The 23,912-nt window shown below is 41.8% G+C and overlaps 2 protein-coding genes across 6 annotated transcripts in view; one reads left to right on the top strand and one right to left on the bottom strand.

Annotated features, from left to right (window-relative positions):
- USP35 (ubiquitin specific peptidase 35) overlaps nt 1-22,428 on the bottom strand; it is a 43,077-nt gene extending 20,649 nt beyond the window's left edge. Inside the window, exons 1-6 of one of the 3 annotated variants that reach the window (XM_070749522.1) lie at nt 22,195-22,428; nt 10,840-11,578; nt 9,213-9,345; nt 8,279-8,408; nt 5,383-5,484; nt 3,775-3,933 (exon numbers count right to left, since the gene is read on the bottom strand). In XM_070749522.1, coding sequence (XP_070605623.1) covers nt 3,775-3,933; nt 5,383-5,484; nt 8,279-8,408; nt 9,213-9,345; nt 10,840-11,521 — 1,206 coding nt within the window. In that variant the 5' untranslated portion in view covers nt 11,522-11,578; nt 22,195-22,428. The other 2 variants (XM_070749521.1, XM_070749523.1) reach the window with 2 other exon arrangements.
- KCTD21 (potassium channel tetramerization domain containing 21) overlaps nt 18,884-23,912 on the top strand; it is a 12,801-nt gene continuing 7,772 nt past the window's right edge. The window contains exon 1 of one of the 3 annotated variants that reach the window (XM_070749524.1): nt 18,884-19,016. The gene's annotated coding sequence lies outside the window, so the exon portion shown is untranslated. Of the gene's footprint in view, nt 19,017-23,603; nt 23,688-23,908 lie in introns of those variants that run through there. The other 2 variants (XM_070749525.1, XM_070749526.1) reach the window with 2 other exon arrangements.

Raw genomic sequence — 23,912 nt, 5'->3', positions numbered from 1 at the left:
TATTTCAAGATCAGGATTATATCAAACATATCAAACAAGAATTAAAATTATTTTTAAGAGATAATTGGAATACTGATACCACTATTCAGAATATTTGGGACACAACAAAAGCATTTATGAGAGGCATAACAATAGCTTATTTAGCAAAAAAAAAGAAACAGAAAGATAGGAAACTAAACGAACTCAAGACCAAATTAAAACACGCAGAATTAGAAGCCCAAAAAGATCTCCAAAACGGAAAAATAAGAGAAGAGATAGATGTAATAAAGCACAATATCAATTTAATGATACAAGATGAAATTGTCACAAAACTAAGGAAGACCAATCAATATCAATTTGAAAATGCGAATAAAATAGGCAGATGGCTTGCTTATAAATTAAAAAAGCAAGAAGAAGAACGATACATACAAACATTAGAAGATAAAAATGGGGAATTACAACATACACTGGGGGGAAAAAAGAATATAGTAACTGAATATTATGCTCATTTATACCAAAAGGAAGAAACAAACCAATCCCAATTAAATAAATATCTTGAGGAAGCGGAAATACAAAAGATATCAGAATCAGATGAAATCATACTAAACAAAGAAATAACCAAACTAGAAGTGGAATACGCAATAACCAAACAAAAGAACAGTAAAACCCCAGGTACAGACGGGATACCGGCCGAATTCTACAAAGAACTAAAAGACTATTTATTAGAAATCCTAGTAATAATATTTAATGAAGTATTGGAAAAAGGCTTGCTACCAATATCCTGGACACAAGCCTTGATAAGTCTAATCCCGAAAGACCCGGAAAAAAAAAAACATATACAAAACTATCGGCCCATATCCCTCCTCAATGTTGATTATAAAATATTCATGACAATAATAGCGGAAAGATTTAAACCAATTTTAAACAAAACAATAAAGGAAGATCAAAATGGTTTTCTCCCAGGCAGATACATAAGGAATAATACAAGAATAATTCTTAACACTCTAGAATACTATGAGACACACTCCGGAAAACAATTAGCATTAATATTCTTGGACGCCCAAAAAGCTTTCGACAATTTAAGGTGGGAGTTTATTCTTGAATTAATTAAAAAAATGCAATTCGGCCCAAAAATAATAAACATGTTCCAATCTATATACAATACGCAATCGGCTCAAACTATATTTAATGGGGAATTAACAAGATCTTTTCAAATTGCAAAAGGTGTTAGACACGGATGTCCTCTATCCCCACTTCTATACATCCTGGCAGTAGAAACACTTCTTAATCAAATAAGATCCAACATGGAAATTATAGGTCTTAGAACAAAAAAACACGAATTTAAAGTTCAGGCTTATGCAGATGACCTAGCATTCATCTTGGAGGATCCAATAGAAACAGGGGAACACCTGCTGAGAGAGATACAACGGTATGGAGAAGTGGCCGGCCTAAAAATCAATAAACAAAAAACTAAAATTATAACTAAAAATATGGACACTAAACAAGAACATGAATTAGAGACATTATTAGGAATCCAAACTGTTAAAAAAGTTAAATACCTGGGCATAACACTAACGAACAGATGTGGTACAATACAAAAAGATAATTACGAATCCCTCATTAAAAAAACAGAACAACAGTTAATTAGGTGGAACAAAATTCATATCTCATTATCAGGGAGGATAGCCACAATTAAAATGTCTATACTACCGAAATTTTTATATTTATTCCAGACGATCCCAATAAAATTAAACCAAAAATTTTTCAGCAAAATAAATACAACCATTTCAAAATTTATCTGGGCGGGGAAAAAACCAAGGGTGAGATTTAAAGCTTTACAAGACAGAGTAACACAAGGCGGATTTGGATTACCAAACTTCCAAGCCTATTACGAAGCATCGGTCCTTCTATGGCTTAAAGAGTGGATAACTCTCCAAGATCAAAGACTTTTGGCCTTGGAGGGCCATAACATCCTCCAAGGATGGCACAGTTTCCTATGGAGCGAAAAAGGGAAAACGCCAGTATACTTTAGATGTCACATGATCAGGGACTCCTTAATAAATGTGTGGTTAAAAACTAAAAAAGAACATTACTACAAAATTCCAAAATGGTACTCCAGTCTTGAAGCGCTCAGACACCCAAACTTATTTCAATCACCAAAAATATTGAACTACAACCACATATTAGATGAGAAAGGAGATATAAAATCCAGAGAGCAACTAAGAAACCAAAATATCGATATTGACTGGTGGTCCTACGCTCAAATTTTGACGAAATGGAATAGAGACAAAAAAAAAGAAGGGATCCAAGAAAAAGAAAGCATAATTGATAAAATACTATTAGGATATCCGAAAAAATTTATAACCAAAATGTATAATTATATAATGGGGTACTCTATGGAAACTGAATTAGTAAAAGAGAATATGATTACCTGGGCTAAAAACATAGGGCATTCCATTTACATTGAACAATGGGAACAAATGTGGAGAAACCTGAAAATTACTAAATCAATTCCATACAAAGAGAACCTACAAAAAATGTTTTATAGATGGCATCTATCACCAACGAGACTGGCCAAGATCTATCCCACCATAAAACCAAATTGTTGGAGGTGCAATAGCAAAATTGGAACATTTTTTCATTTATGGTGGACTTGCCCCCTTATCAAAAAGCTATGGAAAAAAATCCAAACATGGATACAACAAATCACAACAGTTTCCTTAAAACTCACACCAGAAATATTCCTCTTGAGCATAATTGATTTGAAAAACAAGAAAGAAGACACGTACCTGATACACCATATAATTACAGCTACTAGAATAACAATAGCACAAAACTGGAAAAGAGATACTATACCAACTGAAAGAGAAATCATCAAAAAAATCTATGACTGTGCAGAAATGGATAGGCTTACGCAAAAACTCAAAAATAAAGAAGATTCGAAATTTTACAAAAATTGGAAAAATTTTTACAATTGGGTAAAAAGTAAGAAAAGAAATAAATGAAGAAAAGGGGAAAATATAACGAAATACTACAAAAAGTAGATATATTAAAATGCTAAAATATTAAAATATAAGTGGAAAGTGTAGAAATGACTGTAGAAAAACTCTAGAATTCTGAAGGATAATATCGGACTACTAAGAATATTTTGATCAATCCAGCACGAGTTCTCCTCAAATGTAAATACATATTGATATAAATACTACACTAACGAAACCGCGGCTTCCATATGCCGCCCAAATAAACAATCTAGACCTTTTAGAACTATTACAGTTCAATGGGGGGGAGGGGTTGGGAGGAAGATCCAAAGACCCAAAAGATAACGAACTATAGAGAGATATTATGTTAACCACAATAAGTTATGATATGTAAATAATTGAATGGAGTGATTATGACATAACTGCAAGTATGTCAGGTTATCACAATGTTGTTAATCGATGTATCTTTCTCCCTTTGTACATAATCTCTTTTGTAAATCAATAAAAATTATTTTTCAAAAAAAAAAAAAAGAAGAAGATTGACGACAGAAAAAGACCTCATGGTCCATCTGCCCTTATACTATTTTCTGTATTTTATCTTACAATGAATCTATGTTTATCCCAGGCATGTTTGAATTCAATTACTGTGGATTTACCAACCACCTCTGCTGGAAGTTTGTTCCAAGGATCTACTACTCTTTCAGTAAAATAGTATTTTCTCATGTTGCTTCTGATAGATAGGAAGGAAGGAAGGAAGGAAGGAAGGAAGGAAGGAAGGAAGGAAGGAAGGAAGGAAGGAAGGAAGGGCCCGACTTACTTTTATCGCTTCCACCAGAGGCTCATAGAGATCTGGAAACCCTGAGAAACAGAAGAACATGCAGTGGATCAGTTCAGCCAGCTGATCCAAAACCCGGGATGCCGAATTGGAGTTTTCCTTTTGGAGGGCAGCGATCACTCTGGGAATATGCGGCAAGAGCTGTTCAAAGAAGAAAGAAAACATCCGCAGGAATGGAATTTTCATCCAAGGGAAAAATGTGAGCATGCAGCCAAGCCTGTCAAAAAAACCCAATACAGTAGTACCTCTAGATACGAGTTTAATTCGTTCCAGAAGGGAGCTCGTATGTCGATCAACTCGTATCTGGAACAAATGGCTTTAGACTTTGTTTTTCCCCTCCGAGATAACCAGAAGCAAGGATTCCTGCGCCACCTAGTGGAAGCTCAGCTCGTATCCCGAATTTGAGCTCAGGTCTGGAACAGAAATTTTGCTCCCATCGTGGCTCGTATCTTGGAATACTCGCATGTGGAGCAGCTCGTATCTAGAGGTACTACTGTATATCCGAGGCTGCAAATGCAAATAAACATCACAGGATCCAGCCTGGCTAGTTCACCGGTACCGGACGTTTTGTCTTCCGAACTTCCCACACTCGTGCCGGAGCCCTTCCTTAGGGAATTAAGAGATATCTTACCTTTGGTTTCTCCTGACTAGAGATAAAACCTTGCTTTTCTCCACATTAGGTTCCATGTTGTTGGATAGGGTCCCATTGTTCAGGTTTGTCAAGATCTTTTGAGATCCTTTTTTTAACATACAGTGGCACCTCTACTTACGAATTCGTTCCGTGACCAGGTTCTTAAGTAGAAAGGTTTGTAAGAAGAAGCAATTTTTCCCATAGGAATCAATGTAAAAGCAAATAATGTCTGCGATTGGGGAAACCACAGAGAGGGTAGAGGCCGTTTCCTCCCTGGAGATTCCTAGAGAGGCCCCACGGAGGCTTCTCCCTGCCTTTTCCGGCCCTGTTTCCTCCCAGGAGATTCCTAGAGAGGCCCCACGGAGGCTTCTCCCCGCCTTTTCCGGCCCTGTTTCCTCCCAGGAGATTCCTAGAGAGGCCCCACGGACGCTTCTCCCCGCCGTTTCCGGCCCTGTTTCCTCCCAGGAGACTCCTAGAGAGGCCCCACAGAGGCTTCTCCCTGCCTTTCCGGCCCTGTTTCCTCCCAGGAGATTCCTAGAGAGGCCCTACAGAGGCTTCTCCATGCCTTTTCCAGTCACAGTTTTGGAGGCTCGGTTTTGTAAGTGGAAAATGGTTCTTGAGAAGAGGCAAAAAAATCTTGAACACCCGGTTCTTATCTAGAAATGTTTGTAAGTAGAGGCGTTCTTAGGTTGAGGTACCACTGTATATATAAACGTTCAATTTTGCACAACAAAGATTGTCGGACGAGCAGGTACAAAAACAGCCAGGGAAGTGATTGATCCCTGAGGATGGGCCCCGGCACGAATCCAAAAGCTTGGAAGACAAAAACCTCTCATTCCGTTGACCAACCCACACTGGGTCAGCAATGTTCGCTTTCATTCGCAATAAAATATCCTTATAAACTGGCCAACTAGCCCAAGGCTCATAGCGATACGTGATTAATCAGAAGAGGAATTTACCAGGTGAAATGCTTCGTGAGAGTGCTGGAAACTCAGCAACATATAACGCAGGATAGAGAGAGCCCCCTCTCTCAGGATAGGGTAGAGTAGCTTGGAAAATACCTATAGAAACAGCAAAACACACCTTCAATAGAACTCAATATACACATATCGTCACTTAAAAACAATAGTACAATAACCTAAGTTACATTCCAATTTTAATTTTATTATTCGATCCATCTCAATCTTCCCTCTCTCCACTCCCCTCTTTCTATCTCAGGTGGCTATTCCACCGCTAGTACCTACTTTCTTACACTTTCTCTCCCCTTTCCTACTACCATCTTCTCCTCCTTCCTTCTTCCTTCTCCACCTTGAGAGACGGAGGCGTGGCCAAATGCCGTGGCAACATGGAGTTTCCCGCGCTCTGTGGTAAATTCCGATACCCACACCATTGGGGGACCTGGATCAGCCAGAACCAGTTCGGAATCACCCTTCAGGGATGGTGAAGAAGGGAGACACATCAAGCTTCCTGGAAAGGGGGTAAACCGCCCCCAGGGAGCCGACAAAGAGCTCCTGACCAGCAGCACTGGGAAACGACTTGTCGTACAAGCCACAGCAAGATTCCACAACCGGCAGGATTGTTACTTTTAAAGATTGGATGTCACCTGGAAAGAAGACTGAAGACTACGTGCTGGACAGAAGAACTAAAACTTAAGTTGATGAGTTTCATTGTTGAAATGAAGCTTTGGGACTTTTTTATTAACTAAAAAAGGGGGAACAAAAAGATAAAAAAGGAGGCTAAGCGGCAATTCAGTGTACGGAACATTAATAGAAGATTACTGAGGAAATATATTAAAGGAGCGATAACTAAATCCCAATTCAGAGAATTTGATGATGTTTTCTTAAATGGTTGGATTTCATTCATTTGGAATTGAGTGAAAGTACAGTGATACCTTGTCTTACAAACTTAATTGGTTCCGGGACAAGGTTCTTAAGGTGAAAAGTTTGTAAGACGAAACAATGTTTCCCATAGGAATCAATGGAAAAGCGATTAATGCGTGCAAGCCCAAAATTCACCCCTTTTGCCAGCCAAAGTGCCCGTTTTTGCGCTGCTGGGATTCTCCTGATGTTCCCTTCCATAGGAAACCTCACCTCTGGACTTCTGTGTTTTTGCGATGCTGCAGGGGAATCCCAGCATAGGAACCCCAGCATCGCAAAAACAGGTGCTTCGCTGGCAACGGAAGTCCAGAGGCGGGGCATCCCAGCGGCGGCTGTGGGTTTGTAAGGTGAAAATAGTTTGTAAGAAGAGGCAAAAAAATCTTAAAGCCCGGGTTTGTATCTCGAAAAGTTTGTATGACGAGGCGTTTGTAAGATGAGGTATCACTGTATATCTAAAGTATATTTAAAGTATTTTGCTGAACGGGAAAGCTGGAACTGTCGGATTAACAAAGACGGACACCTGCTGGCTAGAATTGTTATAAGTGTGGAAGATTTTCGAGGCTATCTGAACAGTTGTTGACCTTCAATTCAGAATTGTTTTGGAACTACCTGAGAAAATATTCGAGAATTTTTTTGGAACTGTCTGAGGAAATAAAAAATAGTGGAAGACCTGTTTTTATTTTCCTCCCCAAAAACTAAGGTGTGACTTATACTCCGAAAAATACAGTACATGTTTGTATTTGGATCACATAACTGTTGGGAGGCAGCAACGGTCGTAACTGTGAAAAATGGTTGTAAGTCACTTTTTCCAGGGCCGCTGCATCTTTGAACGGCCCCTAAATGAACTGTTGTAAGTCAAGGACCATGCACTGAGACGTGGACCAGAAACAAAATTGTGGTGGACTGATATTTCATTGGTATCCCTTCTAGCTGGGATAATGGCGTAAAGATATTTTTTTGCAAGCGGATTATTTGTATTTGTATTTATTAGATTTGTATGCCGCCCCTCTCCGAAGACTCGGGGCGGCTAACAACAATAAAAAAAGACAATGTAAACAAATCTAATATTAAAAATAATCAAAAAAAACCCAATTTATAGAACCAATCATACATACAAGCATACCATGTATAAATTCTATAAGCCTAGGGGGAAGGGAAAGTCTCAATTCCCCCATGCCTGACGACAGAGGTGGGTTTTAAGGAGCTTGCAAAAGGCAAGGAGGGTGGGGGCAACTCTGATATCTGGGGGGAGTTGATTCCAGAGGGTCGTGGCCGCCACAGAGAAGGCTCTTCCCCTGGGTCCCGCCAAACGAAATTGTTTAGTCGACGGGACCCAGAGAAGGCTAACTCTGTGGGACCTAACCGGTCGCTGGGATTCGTGCGGCAGAAGGCGGTCCCGGAGATATTCTGGTCCGATGCCATGAAGGGCTTTATATGTTATTACCAACACTTTGAATTGTGACCGGAAATTGATCGGCAACCAGTGCAGACTGCGGAGTGTTGGTGTAACATGGGCATATTTGGGAAAGCCCATGATTGCTCTGGCAGCTGCATTCTGCACGATCTGAAGTTTTCGAACACTTTTCAAAGGTAGCCCCATGTAGAGAGCGTTACAGTAGTCGAACCTGAGGGCATGAGTGACTGTGAGCAGTGAGTCCCGGTCCAGAGAGGGCCGCAACTGGTGCACTAGGCGAACCTGTGCAAACACCCTCCTCGCCACAGCTGAAAGGTGTTTCTCTAATGTGAGCTATGGATCGAGGAGGACACCCAAGTTGCGGACCCTCTCGGAAGGGGTCAATAATTCCCCCCCCCCCAGGGTTATGGACGGACAGATGGAATTGTCCTTGGGAGGCAGAACCCACAGCCAATCCGTCTCATCAGGGTTGAGTTTGAGTCTGTTGACACCCATCCAGGCCCCAACAGCCTCCAGGCACCAGCACATCACTTCCACTGATCCCATATGAAAGAGCAAACCAACCCGCTCAATTTTGGAAAGTGTCACTTCCATCAAGATGCTGAATTTCTTCACCGCCGCCAGGTTCTTCAGCAAGGCTATGATCCATTTGTCTAAGTTCTTCCCCAGGGGCCATGAGACCCATTCAATCATCCTGCGGCGACAAAGAAGAAATAGACTGGAGAGATAGAGAGGTTAGACTAGACTAGAAGACCTCCATGGTGCCTTCCAACTCTGCTATTGTATTATACTGAGTCTGGAAGCTCGGAAAGTTAAACTTCTGATCCCGGTGAAACAACCCAGATTGTAACAATTTTAAAAACCCAGATTATAGAGCTGGGGTGGCACAATGGTTAGAAGGCAGCACTGCAGGCTACTTCAGCTAAATGCTAACTGTATATTTATTTGTTTATTTGGTCAAGTACATATTGGAGGTATGTAAAGATATAATAACATACATGATTCTAGTAAAAAGAAGAAATAAGAAGGAATGTTAGATATGATAATACGTATTCACATACATGATACTAGTAAAAAATAAAAAGAAACATTAGGAGCCGGAAGGCACGCTGGTGCACTTATTCACGCCCCTTACGGACCTCTTAGGAATCAGGAGAGGTCAACAGTGGATAGTCTAAAGGTAAAGTTTTGAGGGTTGGGAGATGATACTACAGAGTCTGGTAGTGAGTACCAGGCATCAACTATTCGGTTACTAAAGTCGTATTTTCTGCAGTCGAGTTTGGAGCGGTTTACATTAAGTTTGTATCTGTTGTGTGCTTGTATGTTCAAATCTCACCACTGGCTCAAGGTTGACTCAGCCTTCCATCCTTCCAAGGCGGGTCAAATGAGGACCCAGATTGTTGAGGGCAATAGGCTGATTCTGTAAACCGCTTAGAGAGGGCTGTAAAAGCACTATGAAGCGCTATTGTAACATTAGTGACTTTCCATTTTTTGTTACCTTCCGATCGCGGTCATCATCTGAAGGTCAGTGACGCTTTCATCGTTGGTGAGGTTTCTTAAGATGCCGTCCATCAGCTCGAGCGGAACGTACTGGACCACACTGGCTAAGGCAATAGAGGGATCTTGATCGTCTGCAAAACAGATTAGCAGAGACAGGCCAACCATTTTAACCACATCTACATAGGCCAGTGATGATGGACCTTTTTTGGTTCGCGTGCCAAAAGGGGCGTGTGTTTGGGTGTGCTTGCACGCGTGGATGTGCCCACATCCCTTCCCTCCCCCCCGCATGCGTATACCCCACGCACTGCCCCCCCCTGCATACGCACAGGCCTTTCTGAAGCCTGGTAGGTTAAAAGAAATTTCCAAACGGGCAAACCGGAAGTTCAGAAAATGCACTCAGGAAGCTTCCCAAAAGGCTCCATGGTGCAAAAACCAGCACAATGGGCAAACCGGAAAACAGATTTCTGGTTTGCCCATTGTGCTGTTTTTCACACTCTGGAGCCTTTCGGGAAGCTTCCTGAAGCACCTGGGTGCAAAAACAGCACAACAGGCCTACCAGAAGTCTGTTTTCCCGAACCTCCGCTTTGCCTGTTGGGCACTTTTTTGCACTCTGGGGCTTATAGAAAGCTTCCCTGAAACCTCCAGAGGGCGAAACTGCCTTTCCCAAGGCCGCAAATCAGCTGTCTAGTGCACGCACGCACACTGGAGCTGACATAGGGCAACCCTCACATGCCCTCCGTTATGGCTTAGCGTGCCCCCTGTGGCACGTGTGCCATAGGTTCTCAGTTACAGCTCTACAGTGTTCCAAACGAACGGCTGTCTGGTCTCTTCTTAAAAATCTCCAGTGTTGTTAGCACCCACAACTTCTCGGTGAGTTAGAGTGCAGTACTGCAAGCTACGTCTGCCGATCACCATTGCCAGCAATTTGGCAGATCAAATCTCAATAGGTTCAAGGTTGACTCAGCCTTCCATCCTTCTGAGGTGGGTAAAATGAGGACCCAGATTGTTTGGGGCAATAATATGCTAACTCTATAAACCGCTTAGACAGGGCTGTAAAGCACTGTGAAGCGGTATATATATCTAAATGCTATTGATATTGCTAAACAAATAATTCCCTCAACACTGTCAGACTTTCTACTAAATCTGCACTTCTATTCTACTAGTTTTTCTCATCATTCCTTTCACCCATTTCCTCCCATGTTGACTGTATGACTGTAACTTGTTGCTTATATCCTAAGATTTTTATTAATATTGCTTCTTCATTGCTTATTTGACCCTTATGACAATCATTAAGTGTCATACCACATGATTCTTGACAAATGTATATTTTATTTTATGTACGCTGAGAGCATATGCACCAAGACAAATTCCTTGTGTGTCCAATCACACTTGGCCAATAAAAATTCTATTCTATTCTATTCTATTCTAAATGCTATTCTGGAGGGAAGCCATTCAACTGATTTTATTAATGTGACTTTTATTCATTAATTAATTCATTAATTAATTTGACTTCTATGTCTCTCAATCCCAATGGAAATTGGGGCTCCTTTTGCTGTTGTAAGTTGAGAACTACCTGAAAAACACTGTCTGAAACCAAGGTATACAAAGACACAACCCATTCCTACCGATGGTTGAAATGATGGTGAAGAGTTCCTTCAGAGAGGGAAGGATGGAGGTCATTTGGGTCTTCCAGATTTTCTGGAGCAGAAGGCTGACTTGGATCACCTGGTCCAAGAATTCCATAACGGCGTCTTCCCTTCCCGAGGTGGTATGGAACTGCCCAATACATCGGACCAGTTGTTGACAGAAAAGGACCTGGCGTTTGCCGGTGGGGACACACAGAGGGTACTGGATTAAGAGCCTGCTGATCTTCATGCATTGCTTCAGGCCTGGCCTCTCGCAGATCTTGCGTAGGACCTCGGTCCTCAGTAGACTGAAGATGTCGTTGGCTGAAGGGCCATCCATGACGAAGGGCAACCCGAGATGTATGTAATCAAACACGTACACGCTTCTCTTCCCCAGAGGTCCATAACCTTCCTGGAGGAGGCTTAAAAGGAACTGAGCGTTGAAGAATTCTTCAAAGGCCTCTTGGTGATACAGTCCACAGACTTCCAGTATCTCCTTGCCGACAGACCTCTTGAATTTGGTATCACCCAAGAGGAAGAGCTTGGTGGAAAGCTCCAGCATTGACCAACACTGTTCGGTGTCCATGGTCCTCTTCAGAGCCTCGATGATACGCCTCACTAGGCCTTGCTTCATGTGATCAGGGTAGGAAGAGGCCAAGATCGCTTCCAGAATTTTGTCCATGTTGGCTTCTTGGAGGTCCTCAAACAAGATCAGACACGTTCAAGCCACTAGAAGTTCCTGGAATGGAGATGTTGGGTCACATATCATAACTATAATGACTGTAACAGGACATACTGTAATTAGAAGAGTATAAGATGCACCAGAATATAAGCCGCACCTTAGTTTAGGGGGAGGAAAACAAGGGGGGGGGGGGGGAATTCTGCCTCTGCCTCCCAGCAATTTACCTCCTTGCAGCAAACAGGAAACAGTGCAGATGATACACATTGTTTGCTATGTATTTCTGTGCATGTCTGCCTGACCCATAGAAATAGCAAAGAATTGGAGAAATGTACATGATGGCAGTATATCAATGCCAGAAAGTTTTCTTAAATGTAGTCACAATCCTCCCAATTATTTAAATAGATCTACTCCAAACACGACTACATCAGGGTTTAACTCAGCTGCTTTATCTTAATGCTAAAACAGGACACTGTTACATTTCAGATTATACTTTTACATATTTTTTTTAATTGATGTGGCTTTCTGGAAGTGTACATTATTCTCTGCTATTTAAAAGAAGATACAAGAGCACTGGGCCTCTTCCGATCAAGCGTTTATTTTAAAAAACCTTTATTTTGTTGTTGCCTAGAACAATAATAAAGCAGTCTTTAAAAAAAAATAAGTCTAATAATTTGAACACTCTACAGACATTTATAGTTATTGACTTACCCCCTTGCATCCAGTTCAGCAGAAAATAAAAATCTGCCCCTCTCCTGTTTGATCAAAGGGGGCTGGACTAGAAAAGCCCCAAGTTCCCTTCCAACTTTGTTATTCTATTATTCTGAGGGTCTGGGGGGGGATTTGAAGTAGTTCCCACACAAAACTGGCATTTTCTTTTGAAGAACATCATCTTCTTTTGATTTTCTCTCTCTCTCAGCGCCCAAACACCCAGAGTTATAAATGATGTGGTTCAAAAGACACACGTAGACCTATGTGTGTGTGTTTGTGTGCATTCAGGAGGAGAGGAGAAATGTTTTGCACTATTGTGCAACATTTCTTGCCTGAGCCAAAATTCACTGGCACTCTGAGCAATTCAATTATACAAAAAAAGATAGGGGTTGTAATTTGTCCACTAATTAACATAAAGTAGAAGATAATCAAGCTCCTGAAAAATACCTCTTGCGTTCCCCCTACAATGGGTCAGATTCAGAATAATGTTCCCTCATCCAAGGGGCTTTTGTACTATCTGCTATCATAAAATAAAATAATGTAAATATCTCCAAAATAGACTTAGTTACATTTTCTAGCACAGCAAGCCATAAATTTTCATTGTATTCTATCTAACATTCTGTCTGTGTTTGGAGAAAATGTCTGACGTTTATTGCCCTCTCTTTCTATTTTTCCTGTCTCCTTCTCCCCATTCTCATAGAAACATAGAAGATTGATGGCAGAAAAAGATCTCATGGTCCATCTAGTCTGCCTTTATACCTATGTATACTATAAAGCCCTTCATGGCACCGGATCAGATTATCTCCGGGACCGCCTTCTGCTGCACGAATCCCAGTGACCAGTTAGGTCCCACAGAGTGGGTCTTCTCCGGATCCCGTCAACTAAACAATGCCGCTTGGCGGGACCCAGGGGAAGAGCCTTCTCTGTGGTGGCCCCGGCCCTCTGGAACCAACTCCCCCCAGAGATTAGAATTGCCCCCATCCTCCTTGCCTTTCGTAAGCTACTTAAAACCCACCTCTGCCGCCAGGCATGAGGGAACTGAGATACTCTTTCCCCCTAGGCCGTTACAATTTTATGCATGGTATGTCTGTATGTCTGTTTGGTTTTTATTATAATGGGTTTTTAATTGTTTTTAGTATTGGATTATTATTATATGTTGTCTTATTATTGTTGTTAGTCGCCCCAAGTCTTCGGAGAGGGGCGGCATGCAAATCCAATAAATAAATAAAATAAATAAATACATTTCCTGTATTTTATCTTAGGATGGATAGATGTTTATCCCAGGCATGTTTAAATGCTGGACGTTTGTTCCAAGCATCTACTACACTTTCAGTAAAATAACATTTTCTCACGTTGCTTCTGATCTTTCCCTCAACTAACCTCAGATTGTGCCCCCTTGTTCTTGTATTCACTTTCGTATTGAAAACACTTCCCTCCTAAACCTTCTTTAACCCTTTAACATATTTAAATATTTCGATCATGTCCCCCTTTTCCCTTCTGTCCTCCAGACTATACAGATTGAGTTCATGAAGTCTTTCCAGATAAGTTTTATGCTGAAGACCTTCCACCATTTTTGTAGCCCGTCTTTGGACCCGTTGAATTTTATGAATATCTTTTTGTAGGTGAGGTCTCCAGAACTGAACACAGTATTCCAAATGGGGTCTCATCAACGCTCTATCTAGCAGGATCACAATCTCCCTCTTCCTGCTTGTTATACCTCTTTTCGACTTATGACCACAAGTAGCCCGAAATTCCCATCACCTTTCACATGTTACCACCTTTCTTCCCACAGTTGTTAAGTGAATCCCTGCAGGTGTTAAGTTAGGAAAAAATGGCTGTTAAGTGAATCCGAATCCCCCATTGCTTTTGCTTGTCAGACTGTCATAAAAGGGACATGACTGCCACTGTCGTAAATATATGTCGCCAAGGGCTTGAATTTTGATCACATGATCGCAACAGTTTATTTATTATTTATTTACTTTAAAAAAAATTATTTATTTATTTATTTATTTTGTCCAATACACAATGAGGGTTTTAGTGGGTTTATATCTATATACACATAGTAAAATACATGATGAAGGTTATAGAGGAGATACTCATAGCATAGTTCCCTCTAAGCTGAGCAGTGAGCAATCGCTCACTTAAAAATCATCATCAACTCAGAGTTTTCCAAACCTGCCCAGAAGCCGAGAGGGAAATTTTATTATTATTTCTGTGCCGCCCAGTGCCGAAGGGACTGCCGCTCAGACACTATACTTTTCCGCTCACCCCCAAAAAAATTTAGAGAGAACACTGACTCATAGTAAAATATATCGAAGAAATAATAGAAAAGAAGATAAAGTAATAGAAGTTGTAAGTGTGAAAAATTGAAATAAGTCACATATTTCATTGACAGTCACACAACGAACTCGAGGACTGTCTGTAAGTATTTTTGTTTAATTTTTCATTATTTCTGCATTGTTACAGACACTTTTATCTTTTCCTCAAAGGATACAATTCTGCTAAATAAGATTTTTTTTAAAAATGGTTTTTAAATTAAAATGTTTTTCTGGTTGTTTTGTAAAGGTCACAAAGCCAGGTGTGATTTACGTAACAATCATTGTGTTTAGTGATGGAAATCCGGTTTGTAATTGAAGCCTTACTGGGACTTACCTGTAGCTGATTACAATCCAATGACAAGAAAAAAATATTCCTTGTAAAAAAAAAAAGTAATACCTTTTTTTCTGCCATTTATTTATTTGTTTGTCTGTCTGTCTATTTATCTATCTATCTATCTATCTATCTATCTATCTATCTATCTATCTATCTATCTATCTATTTATTTATTTATTTATTTATTTATTTGGATTTGTATGCCACCCCTTTCCGAGGACTCAAGGCAGCTAACAACATATATAAAGAGACAATAGTAAAATCAATCCAATTAATACATAAAAACAATTCTTAAAAATCTCCTTTAAAAACTCCCATTACCATTCATTCAACAATCATACTAAAAACATTCCTTGGTCAGGGGGAAGATCTAGTAACCCCAGGCCTAGTGACAAAGATGGATTTTTAGGCTCTTTCGGAAGGCAAAGAGGGTGAGGGCAGTGCGAATCTCCTGGGGGAACTGATTCCAGAGGGCCGGGCCCCCCACAGAGAAGATGCCTCCCCTAGGTCCCGTCAGATTCTGAACCTTTTTTGGTTCACATGCCAAAAGGGTGGGTGTACTAGCACGCGCACACGTGCCCACACCCATTCCCTGCTCCCCCATGCATGCACACACCACCCTGCACTGCCCCTGTGCATGTGCACAGGACTCACTGAAATCTGGAACGGTGGGAAAAAAACGGCCAAACCGACAAACAGGAAGTTTGGGAAAACAGACTTCCGTTTTGCCCGTTGTGCTGTTTTTCACACTCAAGAGCCGTCAGGGAAGCTCTCTTGATGCCTCCAGAGTGCAAAAAAACAGCACAGTGGGAAAACCGGAAGTCCATTTTTCCGAACTTCCGGTTTGTCCATGGGGTGGTTCTCTTTAATTTGCACTCCAGGCCTTCAGGGAGGGCAAAACAGCTGGCTAATGCATACAATTGGCTGGAGTTGATAAAGGGCAAGGCCTTGTGTTCCCTTCAAAATGGTTCCACATGCCACCTCTGGCACACGTGCCATAAATTCACCTTTATGGGCTTAGATATTCTATATTTTCTCAGGAAACAGGGGTGGAGGGTATTTTTTTTCTGTGTCTCCTCTCACTTCCTGGAAGGCTTGGGGCCTGGGCCATAAAAATAGCAGCCAGCAGGAAAAGAAAATTCCATGACCTCGTTGTCTTTCATTCCTGTTCTATCAACCCCCAAAATTGCATCACTGTCTTTTTCCACAGTCCACTGGACGTCATAACTCACAAAGTAATTCAAGACTTCAGGAACTTTCTGAGGCTGAACCAAACCGATGATTAGCCTACCCAGAAAGGGCAGTCTGAATAATATTTTAGTTTTTATTATTCTGGGTTTTCCTAAGTGGGGAAAATCCCCTGTTTGCCCTCAAGACACCCAAATCTGTCTTTTAGTCAATCCTTCCTGGAGGAAAACCAGAACATCAAGCAATAAAGTTGGAAGGGATCTTGGAGGTCTTCTAGTCTGACCCCCTGCTCAAGCAGGAGACCTTCTACCATTCCAGGACAAAGTGTTGTCCATCTCTTCTTAAAAACATTCAGGGATGAAGCACCCACCCAGTCACATAGCCACCCAGCCATGCCCACCCTGCCAGTCATTAGGCAGATCATATTAGGGCTCGACAGGATTTAAAATTATGAATTTAGTGGTTGGGGACTCCTGCTTTAGGATTACATGGAGGAATGGGAGGTAAGGTCACACAAAATTCTGTTTCTGCTCTGCAAAATGGAGCCCTTCGGGAGTTGGAAGGCCTAGAAATAAAATAAATGAAATTAAAATGAATTGAAGAACTTTGGAAGATACGAGTTTCCATTCTTCTGGGTTTGCTCTCACCCGTTGGTTATTTGTAAAAATAATAAAGGATACAAATAAAACTGAATAAATAAAACATTCCATTTCCATGTTTCCAGGACTGTTAACTGCAACAGCAGATCTTATTGGAGGTAGGCACTCATATAAATCTGATAATTAAATAAATATATTTGGACATTATTGAAAATAGTCTCCTGTCAGCCCTTCAAGGTAGACCGAGCAGATACCACATTTTTCCCAAAATAAGACCAGGTCTTATATTAATTTTTGCTACAGAATAGAATAGAATAGAATAGAATTCTTTATTGGCCAAGTGTGATTGGAGACAGAAGGAATTTGTCTTTGGTGCATAAGCTCTCAGTGCACATAAAAGAGGGCTTATTTTCTGGGTAGGTCTTATTTTAAGGGGAAATACAGGTATACTATTTAATTGTGACAAGATCGAATCAAAGAACCATAACATTGCATGTTATTTTCATTTTAAGGGTGTACTAAATCCTGCAAATTTTTTTCTTTTCTTTTCAAATCCAGTCAAAAATTAGTAGGCATTGCATTACCTTTGTTTCGTGGCCAGATTTATTATTTATTTATTTATTTTGTTTGTCTGTTTTGTTTCTCAAACATGTACAAGATAGCAGGTATTGGTATAAACATAACCATTAGATGTTGGCAGTGTGAACCTCCATAAGACAGGAAACACCTAGAGACCACGAATCTGTCAGAGAAATACACTGAGCTTTTGTGCGAGCAAATACCTTATGAAAGCTCTTCCAGAATTAAATAATAAATTCAAATCTCTGCATCTGCAGGGCTTTTTTTCTCCTTTATTTTTATCTGGCTGTTTACCAGAAGGATCTTTAAAGACGGATGTCCTGTTTTATTATATGTCTCCTAAAAAGTTAATCAGATTAATTGCATCTGTGCTTTTTATTGTCACTGGCTGTTTGTTAGAAGGAAAGCAGTGTACCTTTTATTTAAAATAAGTTCCAGGAGCTGGAGATAGTCAAGCATTTGCTGCAATCTCCTTGGCTTTTAAAATGAAGGACTCATTCTTTTAATTATTAAGAAAGAGGCACAAGACGTATTCTGCCAATGGTTTGAATTTTGGGAGGACTTTGAACTACTTCAAAACTTACTCTGGACTTGCCTGACTACATGCCACAGCCTCAAAGATGCAAAAATCATGAGGATTAAATAGGCATCATTAACAGAAATACTGTTTTTTGGTCAGAGGTGTGCAAACTCTGGGTCTAAAGAGGAAGGAAGGAAGGAAGGAAGGAAGGAAGGAAGGAAGGAAGGAAGGAAGGAAGGAAGGAAGGAAGGAAGGAAGGAGAGAAATATGGAGGATGGAAGGGGAGAAGAAGGGGAAGGGGAAGAAGGAAGGAAGGAAGGAAGGAAGGAGAGAAATAGGGAGGAAGGAAGGGGAGAAGGGGAAGGGGAAGAAGGAAGGAAGGAAGGAAGGAAGGAAGGAAGGAAGGAAGGAAGGAAAAAGAACGGAGGAAGAGTTTATAAATTCATCATTTTCTAATGAAAACTAATTAAATAGCTAAATAACTAAAAATATAGGGGAGGTGGAAGGGAGGAAGGAGGAAAGAGAGAAAGAGAAAGGAGGAAGGAAGGAAGGAAGGAAGGAAGGAAGGAGCTGAGGGTTTCTCAGTTGAGAAAAGACGATTAAAACATGAAATATGACACAACGCTTAAAATACTCATAGAAGGATGATAAATACAATTAAAACCTTTTCCTCTCCTCTCTCCTTCCAGCACGCAGAATAATAAATTCAGATTCAGAAATAAGTTCAGAAAGGCTGATTCTCCCCGAGTCACCAGCCCACAGTTCCTAACAAAGCAGCAGGACAATGAGGTGTTTATATTACAATTCCAAAACGATTCTCCAGCTTCCTCATTGTGGAAAGCTTTAATTGGAATACCTGAAGCCAGCAGGGAATTCTTCATTCCGCGGGTAATAAAGCCTCATCTTCGGACTCGGTGATGCTGGGACAGCAAGAGGGGAAATCCTGAATTTTTGTAAGGATACGCAGCGGGAAAGGACAGCATGCCAAACCATTTCCCGGCTGCTGCCAAGAAAATACTGCATTTTGCAAAACGCTGTCCTTCGCTTAACTTCTCCCTGCAGTAAAATCGATGTCTGAGAACCGGAGCGGGAGACAGCGAGTGACTGAGGGAATATTTTTTTTAATTAATTATTTTCTTTTTATTTTCCCCTTGAAACTGGTCAAGGGTTTTCCCCAAGCTGAACAGATGGAGCAGAAAGTTTAAATGACGTTTTTGTGCTGTTTGATGGACCCGAAAGAAGGACGAAGGTAAGAAGGAAGGAAGGAAGGAAGGAAGGAAGGAAGGAAGGAAGGAAGGAAGGAAGGAAGGAAGGAAGGAAGGAAGGAAGGAAGGAAGGAAGGATAATAATTATTATTATAAATAATAATTTATAATATTATAAATAATAATAATAATTTATTAGATTTGTATGCCGCCCTTCTCTGAGGACTTGGAGCGAAAGAAAGAAAGAAGGAAGGAAAGAAAGAAAGAAAGAAAGAAAGAAGGAAGGAAGGAAGGAAGGAAGGAAGGAAGGCAAGGAGGAAAGGAGGAAAGAAGGAAGGAAAGAAAAAGAAAGAAAGAAGGAAAGAAAGAAAAGAAAGAAAGTTTTATCATTACTTTTTACTTATGTTATGTTCAGGTGGGGGTTCCTACTTACTGCTGCTAACGGTGCGCTCTGCGCGCAGCTCCGGTGACCGGTGGCCGTGCATGCCTCTAAGCAAGATTTTGCTCCTGTGCATGCGCGGAAGCAAAAAAAATTACTGAAATCTCTCACACGCGCAGGTCCCCTTGTGAGGTTTTGCTTTGTGCACATTCGCAGAAGCAAAATCTCGTTCAGGATATGCGCGCACGCATGCCGGAGAGACGGAGCTTGCCTACAGCTCTATTTTCGCTACTGTAGCTATAGTATGGTCTGTACTGGTAGCCACCGGCTACTGGTTAAGTTTATACAAACTACTACTATCCTATACGTGTTTCAGAAATAAACAGAATGAATGAATGAATGAATGAATGAATGAATGAATGAATGAATGAACGAATGAATGAATTTTTTGCTCCTCTCCTCTCTCAACCCAGGGGTAGGCAAAGTTGGCTCTTCTATGACATGTGGACTTCAACTCCCAGAATTCCAAACTAGCATGATTAGTTCAGGAATTCTGGGAGTCGAAGTCCACAAGTCATAGAAGAGCCATCTTTGCCTACTCTTTTCTCAACCCATGAGGGCCATGCAGGATGGACTCTGTTGTTGTTGTTAGTTGCGGGGGTAACTAACTTACCTCTGCTACCGGTGCTGATGTGCACGCAGCTCTGGCTAACCAGCAAGGGCATGCGCGTGTCCGATGGGCGCACACGCACGTCAGAGCGAGATTTGGCTTCTGCGCATGTGTAGGAAGCAAATCTCGCGAGATGATGTGCGAGCGCTTGAGATTTCAGTGATTTTTTTTTTTTGCTTCTGTGCATGCGCAGGAAGCAAAAACATGCTGAAATCTTGTGAGGGGATGCTCGTGCAAGAGAGAGATTGGAGCAAAATCTTGCGCGTGTGACATTTTGCTTCCATGCATGCTCAGGGAGCAAAAAATGCCAAAAAAGTAAAGAAAAAAGATGGCGACATCCGAAGAACTGGCAGAGTTCACTTAACAACCTTAGCAAAAAAAAAAAATGGTCAAAGGAGGCAAAATTCACTTAACAACCCTAGCAACGCTGCCGCACGAATCCCAGCAACCGATTAGGTCCCACAGAGTTGGCCTTCTCCGGGTCCCATTGACTAAACAATGTCGTTTGGCGGGTCCCAGGGGAAGAGCCTTCTCTGTGGTGGCTCCGACCCTCTGGAACCAGCTCCCCCCTGAGATTAGAACTGCCCCCACCCTCCTTGCCTTTCGTAAATCCTTAAAACCCATCTCTGCCATCAGGCATGGGGGAATTGAGACATCTTCCCCGGGCCTATACAATTCATGTATGGTATGTTTGTTTGTTTGTGTGTATGTCTGCTTTAATAACGGTTTTTTTAAAAATGTTTTTAAATTATTAGATTTGTCTTAGAAACATAGAAACATAGAAGTCTGACGGCAGAAAAAGACCCCATGGTCCATCTAGTCTGCCCTTATACTATTTTCTGTATTTTATCTTAGGGTGGATCTATGTTTATCCCAGGCATGTTTAAATTCAGTTACTGTGGATTTATCTACCACGTCTGCTGGAAGTTTGTTCCAAGGATCTACTACTCTTTCAGTAAAATAATATTTTCTCATGTTGCTTTTGATCTTACCCCCAACTTGAATTGTTTTATTGTTGTTGTGAGCCGCCCCGAGTCTACAGAGAGGGGCGACATACAAACCAACCAACCAACCAACCAACCAACCAACCAACCAACCAAACAAACAAACAAACAAACAAACAAACAAACAAACAAATAAATAAATATGGTCAAAGGAGGCAAAATTCACTTAACAACCCTAGCAAAAAAAGTGGTCAAAGGAGGCAAAATTCACTTAACAACCCTAGCAAAAAAAGTGGTCAAAGGAGGCAAAATTATTTATTTATTTATTTGTTTGTTTGTTTATTTTGTTTGTTTGTTTGTTTATTTATTGGATTTGTATGCCGCCCCTCTGTGGACTCGGGGCGGCTAACAATTAACAACTCTAGCAAAAAAAAGATGGTCAAATGAGGCAAAATTTACTTAAAGACCCTAGCAAAAAAAATTGTAATTCTTTTATTGTGATAAGCAGCCCTGAGTCCTTCAGGATTGGGCGGCATAGAAGTCAAATAAAATAAATAAATGAATGAATAAATGAACAAACGGATGGTAAAATGAGGCAAAATTCACAGGACAACACTAGCAAAAAAAAGAAATGTTCAATGAGGCAAAATTCACTTAATGACACTAGGAAAAAACAATGGTCAAATGAGGCAAAATTCTCTGAATAACCCTAGCAAAAAAAAAAAAGATGGTCAAATGTGGCAAAATTTACTTAATGACCCTGGCAAAAAAAGATTGTGATTCTTTTATTGTTAATTAAATAAATGGTAAAATGAGGCAAAATTCACTTAATGACACTAGAAAAAAACAATGGTCAAATGAGGCAAAATTCTCTGAATAACCCTAGCAAAAAAAAAAGATGGTGAAATGAGGCAAAATTCACTTAACAACCTAGCAAAAGGGGGGGGGGATGAGGGAAAACTCATTTTAACAACCTTACAAAAAAAGACGGTAAAATTAACAACCCTAGCAAAAAAAGATGGTCAAATGAGGCAAAATTCACCTCACAAACGCCTCCCTCAGCAACAGAAAAATGTGGCTCCAATGACGGTCTTAAGTCGAGGGCCAGCTCTACTGCCCCTGACTCGGGAGGCTCGATTGGAAGACCGACCCACAAGCAAAACCTTCCCGCCGCTTTTTCCCTCCGTCCCGTTCCCGCCTTCAACCCGGCCAGCCCGGGGGCTCTTTACCTGGGCTGGGGCGTCAGCGCTCCACCCTCGCCGGCCCCAGGGCGTGGGGGGATCCACTCCGGAGGCAGCGCGCGGGGGAGACGGGGCGATCCCTGGCTCCATCTTAAGGCAGCGCCTTCCTGGGGAGATTCCTCAGTCTGCGAAGGGTCGCTCCCCTGCGAGGCCGGCCTTGCTCCTCCTCGCTCGCTCTTTTGGCCACGTCCGGGCGGCGGCGGCTGGTGGAGGATCTACTCGACAGCGCCAAGGGCTGCGGCAGCCGACGCCGGACTGCAGGGAGAACCTCCCGCGCCTTTGGAGCGAATCCGCTGGGGCGCGCGCCGCTCTCTCCCCTCTCTCTCTCTCTCTGGGTAAGAGGATCCCCCGCATAGATCGGTCTGCACAGGATTGGACTCGGATCTCTCCGTCTGTCTGTCTATTTACCTACCTACCTACCTACCTACCTATCCACCTACTTACATACCTACCTATCTACCTACCTACCTTCCTACCTACCTTCCTACCTATCTATCTATCTACTTACCTACCTATCTACCTACCTATCGGCCTACCTATCTACCTAACTACCTATCTACCTACCTACCTACCTACCTATCTATCTACCTATATACCTACCTATCTATCGTTCGACCGACCTACCTACCGACCTACCTATCTACCTAACTACCTATCTACCTATCTATCTACCTACCTATCGATCTATATATCTACCTATCTACTTACCTACCTACCCACCTACCTATCTATCTACCTACCTACCTACCAACCTATCTACCTACCTACCTATCTACCTACCTATTGATCTATCTATCTACCTACCTACCCATCTATCTATCTATCTACCTACCTATCTACCTACTTATTGATCTATCTATCTACCTACCTATCGATCTATCTACCTACCTACATACCTATCTATCTATCTACTTACCTATATACCTACCCACCTAATTACTGAGTCTGTGGACAGGGGTGGCATACAAATCAAATCAATAAATAAATACCTACCTACCTATCTCCATCCTTCCCTCTAATTTACATAGCAGTCCATCTCACAAAAAGTGACTTTAGGCGGTGTACTTTTTCATCTTTTACCTACCCTCTCTCTTTTTTCCACTCAAAATCTATCCTTCCATTAAGGTGCCCGTACATCTTTCTCTGCACTCAGTATCTATTTATGCATCATCTCTCTCTCCTTCCCGTATCGGAATTCCAAGTTCGGGTCTCCTTTAAAAAAAACCGGCTGATCGCTCGCTCGCTCTCTTCCCCGCAGCTCTCCCCTCATCCATCCACCCAGAGCCCCCAAGGCTGGGCTGGCCGGAGAATTGCCGGAGAAAACTCCATTTCCCAAGAAGCCTTGCGTCCGGCCGGCTCTTCCCTCCTCCTCCTCCCTCCCCCCCTATTCTCCTCCGGCTCTTCCTTCACCTTTTTCCCACGGCGATCTCTTTCCCTCCTTGCGCCGGAGGGACGGCGGATTGGCAGACGGGGGAGACAAGGTAGGCGCTGCCCCGGGGGTGGGTGGGGGGTGGGGAGGCGAAGTTTCCCTGCAATGAATGGGAGGCTGGCTCAGCACCAGGTGGGCCCTGGCAGGATGGCGCTGCGTGGTCTCCTCTCCTTTTTTTCCTGGGCGTTTTACTGCCATCAAAGTTTGGCAAGGGGGAAAAAAACACGCAAGGCTAAAACTAAAACCAGATGCCACCTGTGATGTCCTGAGAAGCTGG

This window comes from Erythrolamprus reginae, chromosome 4 (genome assembly GCF_031021105.1).
Source record: "Erythrolamprus reginae isolate rEryReg1 chromosome 4, rEryReg1.hap1, whole genome shotgun sequence".
Taxonomy (NCBI): Eukaryota; Metazoa; Chordata; class Lepidosauria; order Squamata; family Dipsadidae; genus Erythrolamprus; species Erythrolamprus reginae.
This window is presented reverse-complemented; position numbering and strand designations above follow the sequence as displayed.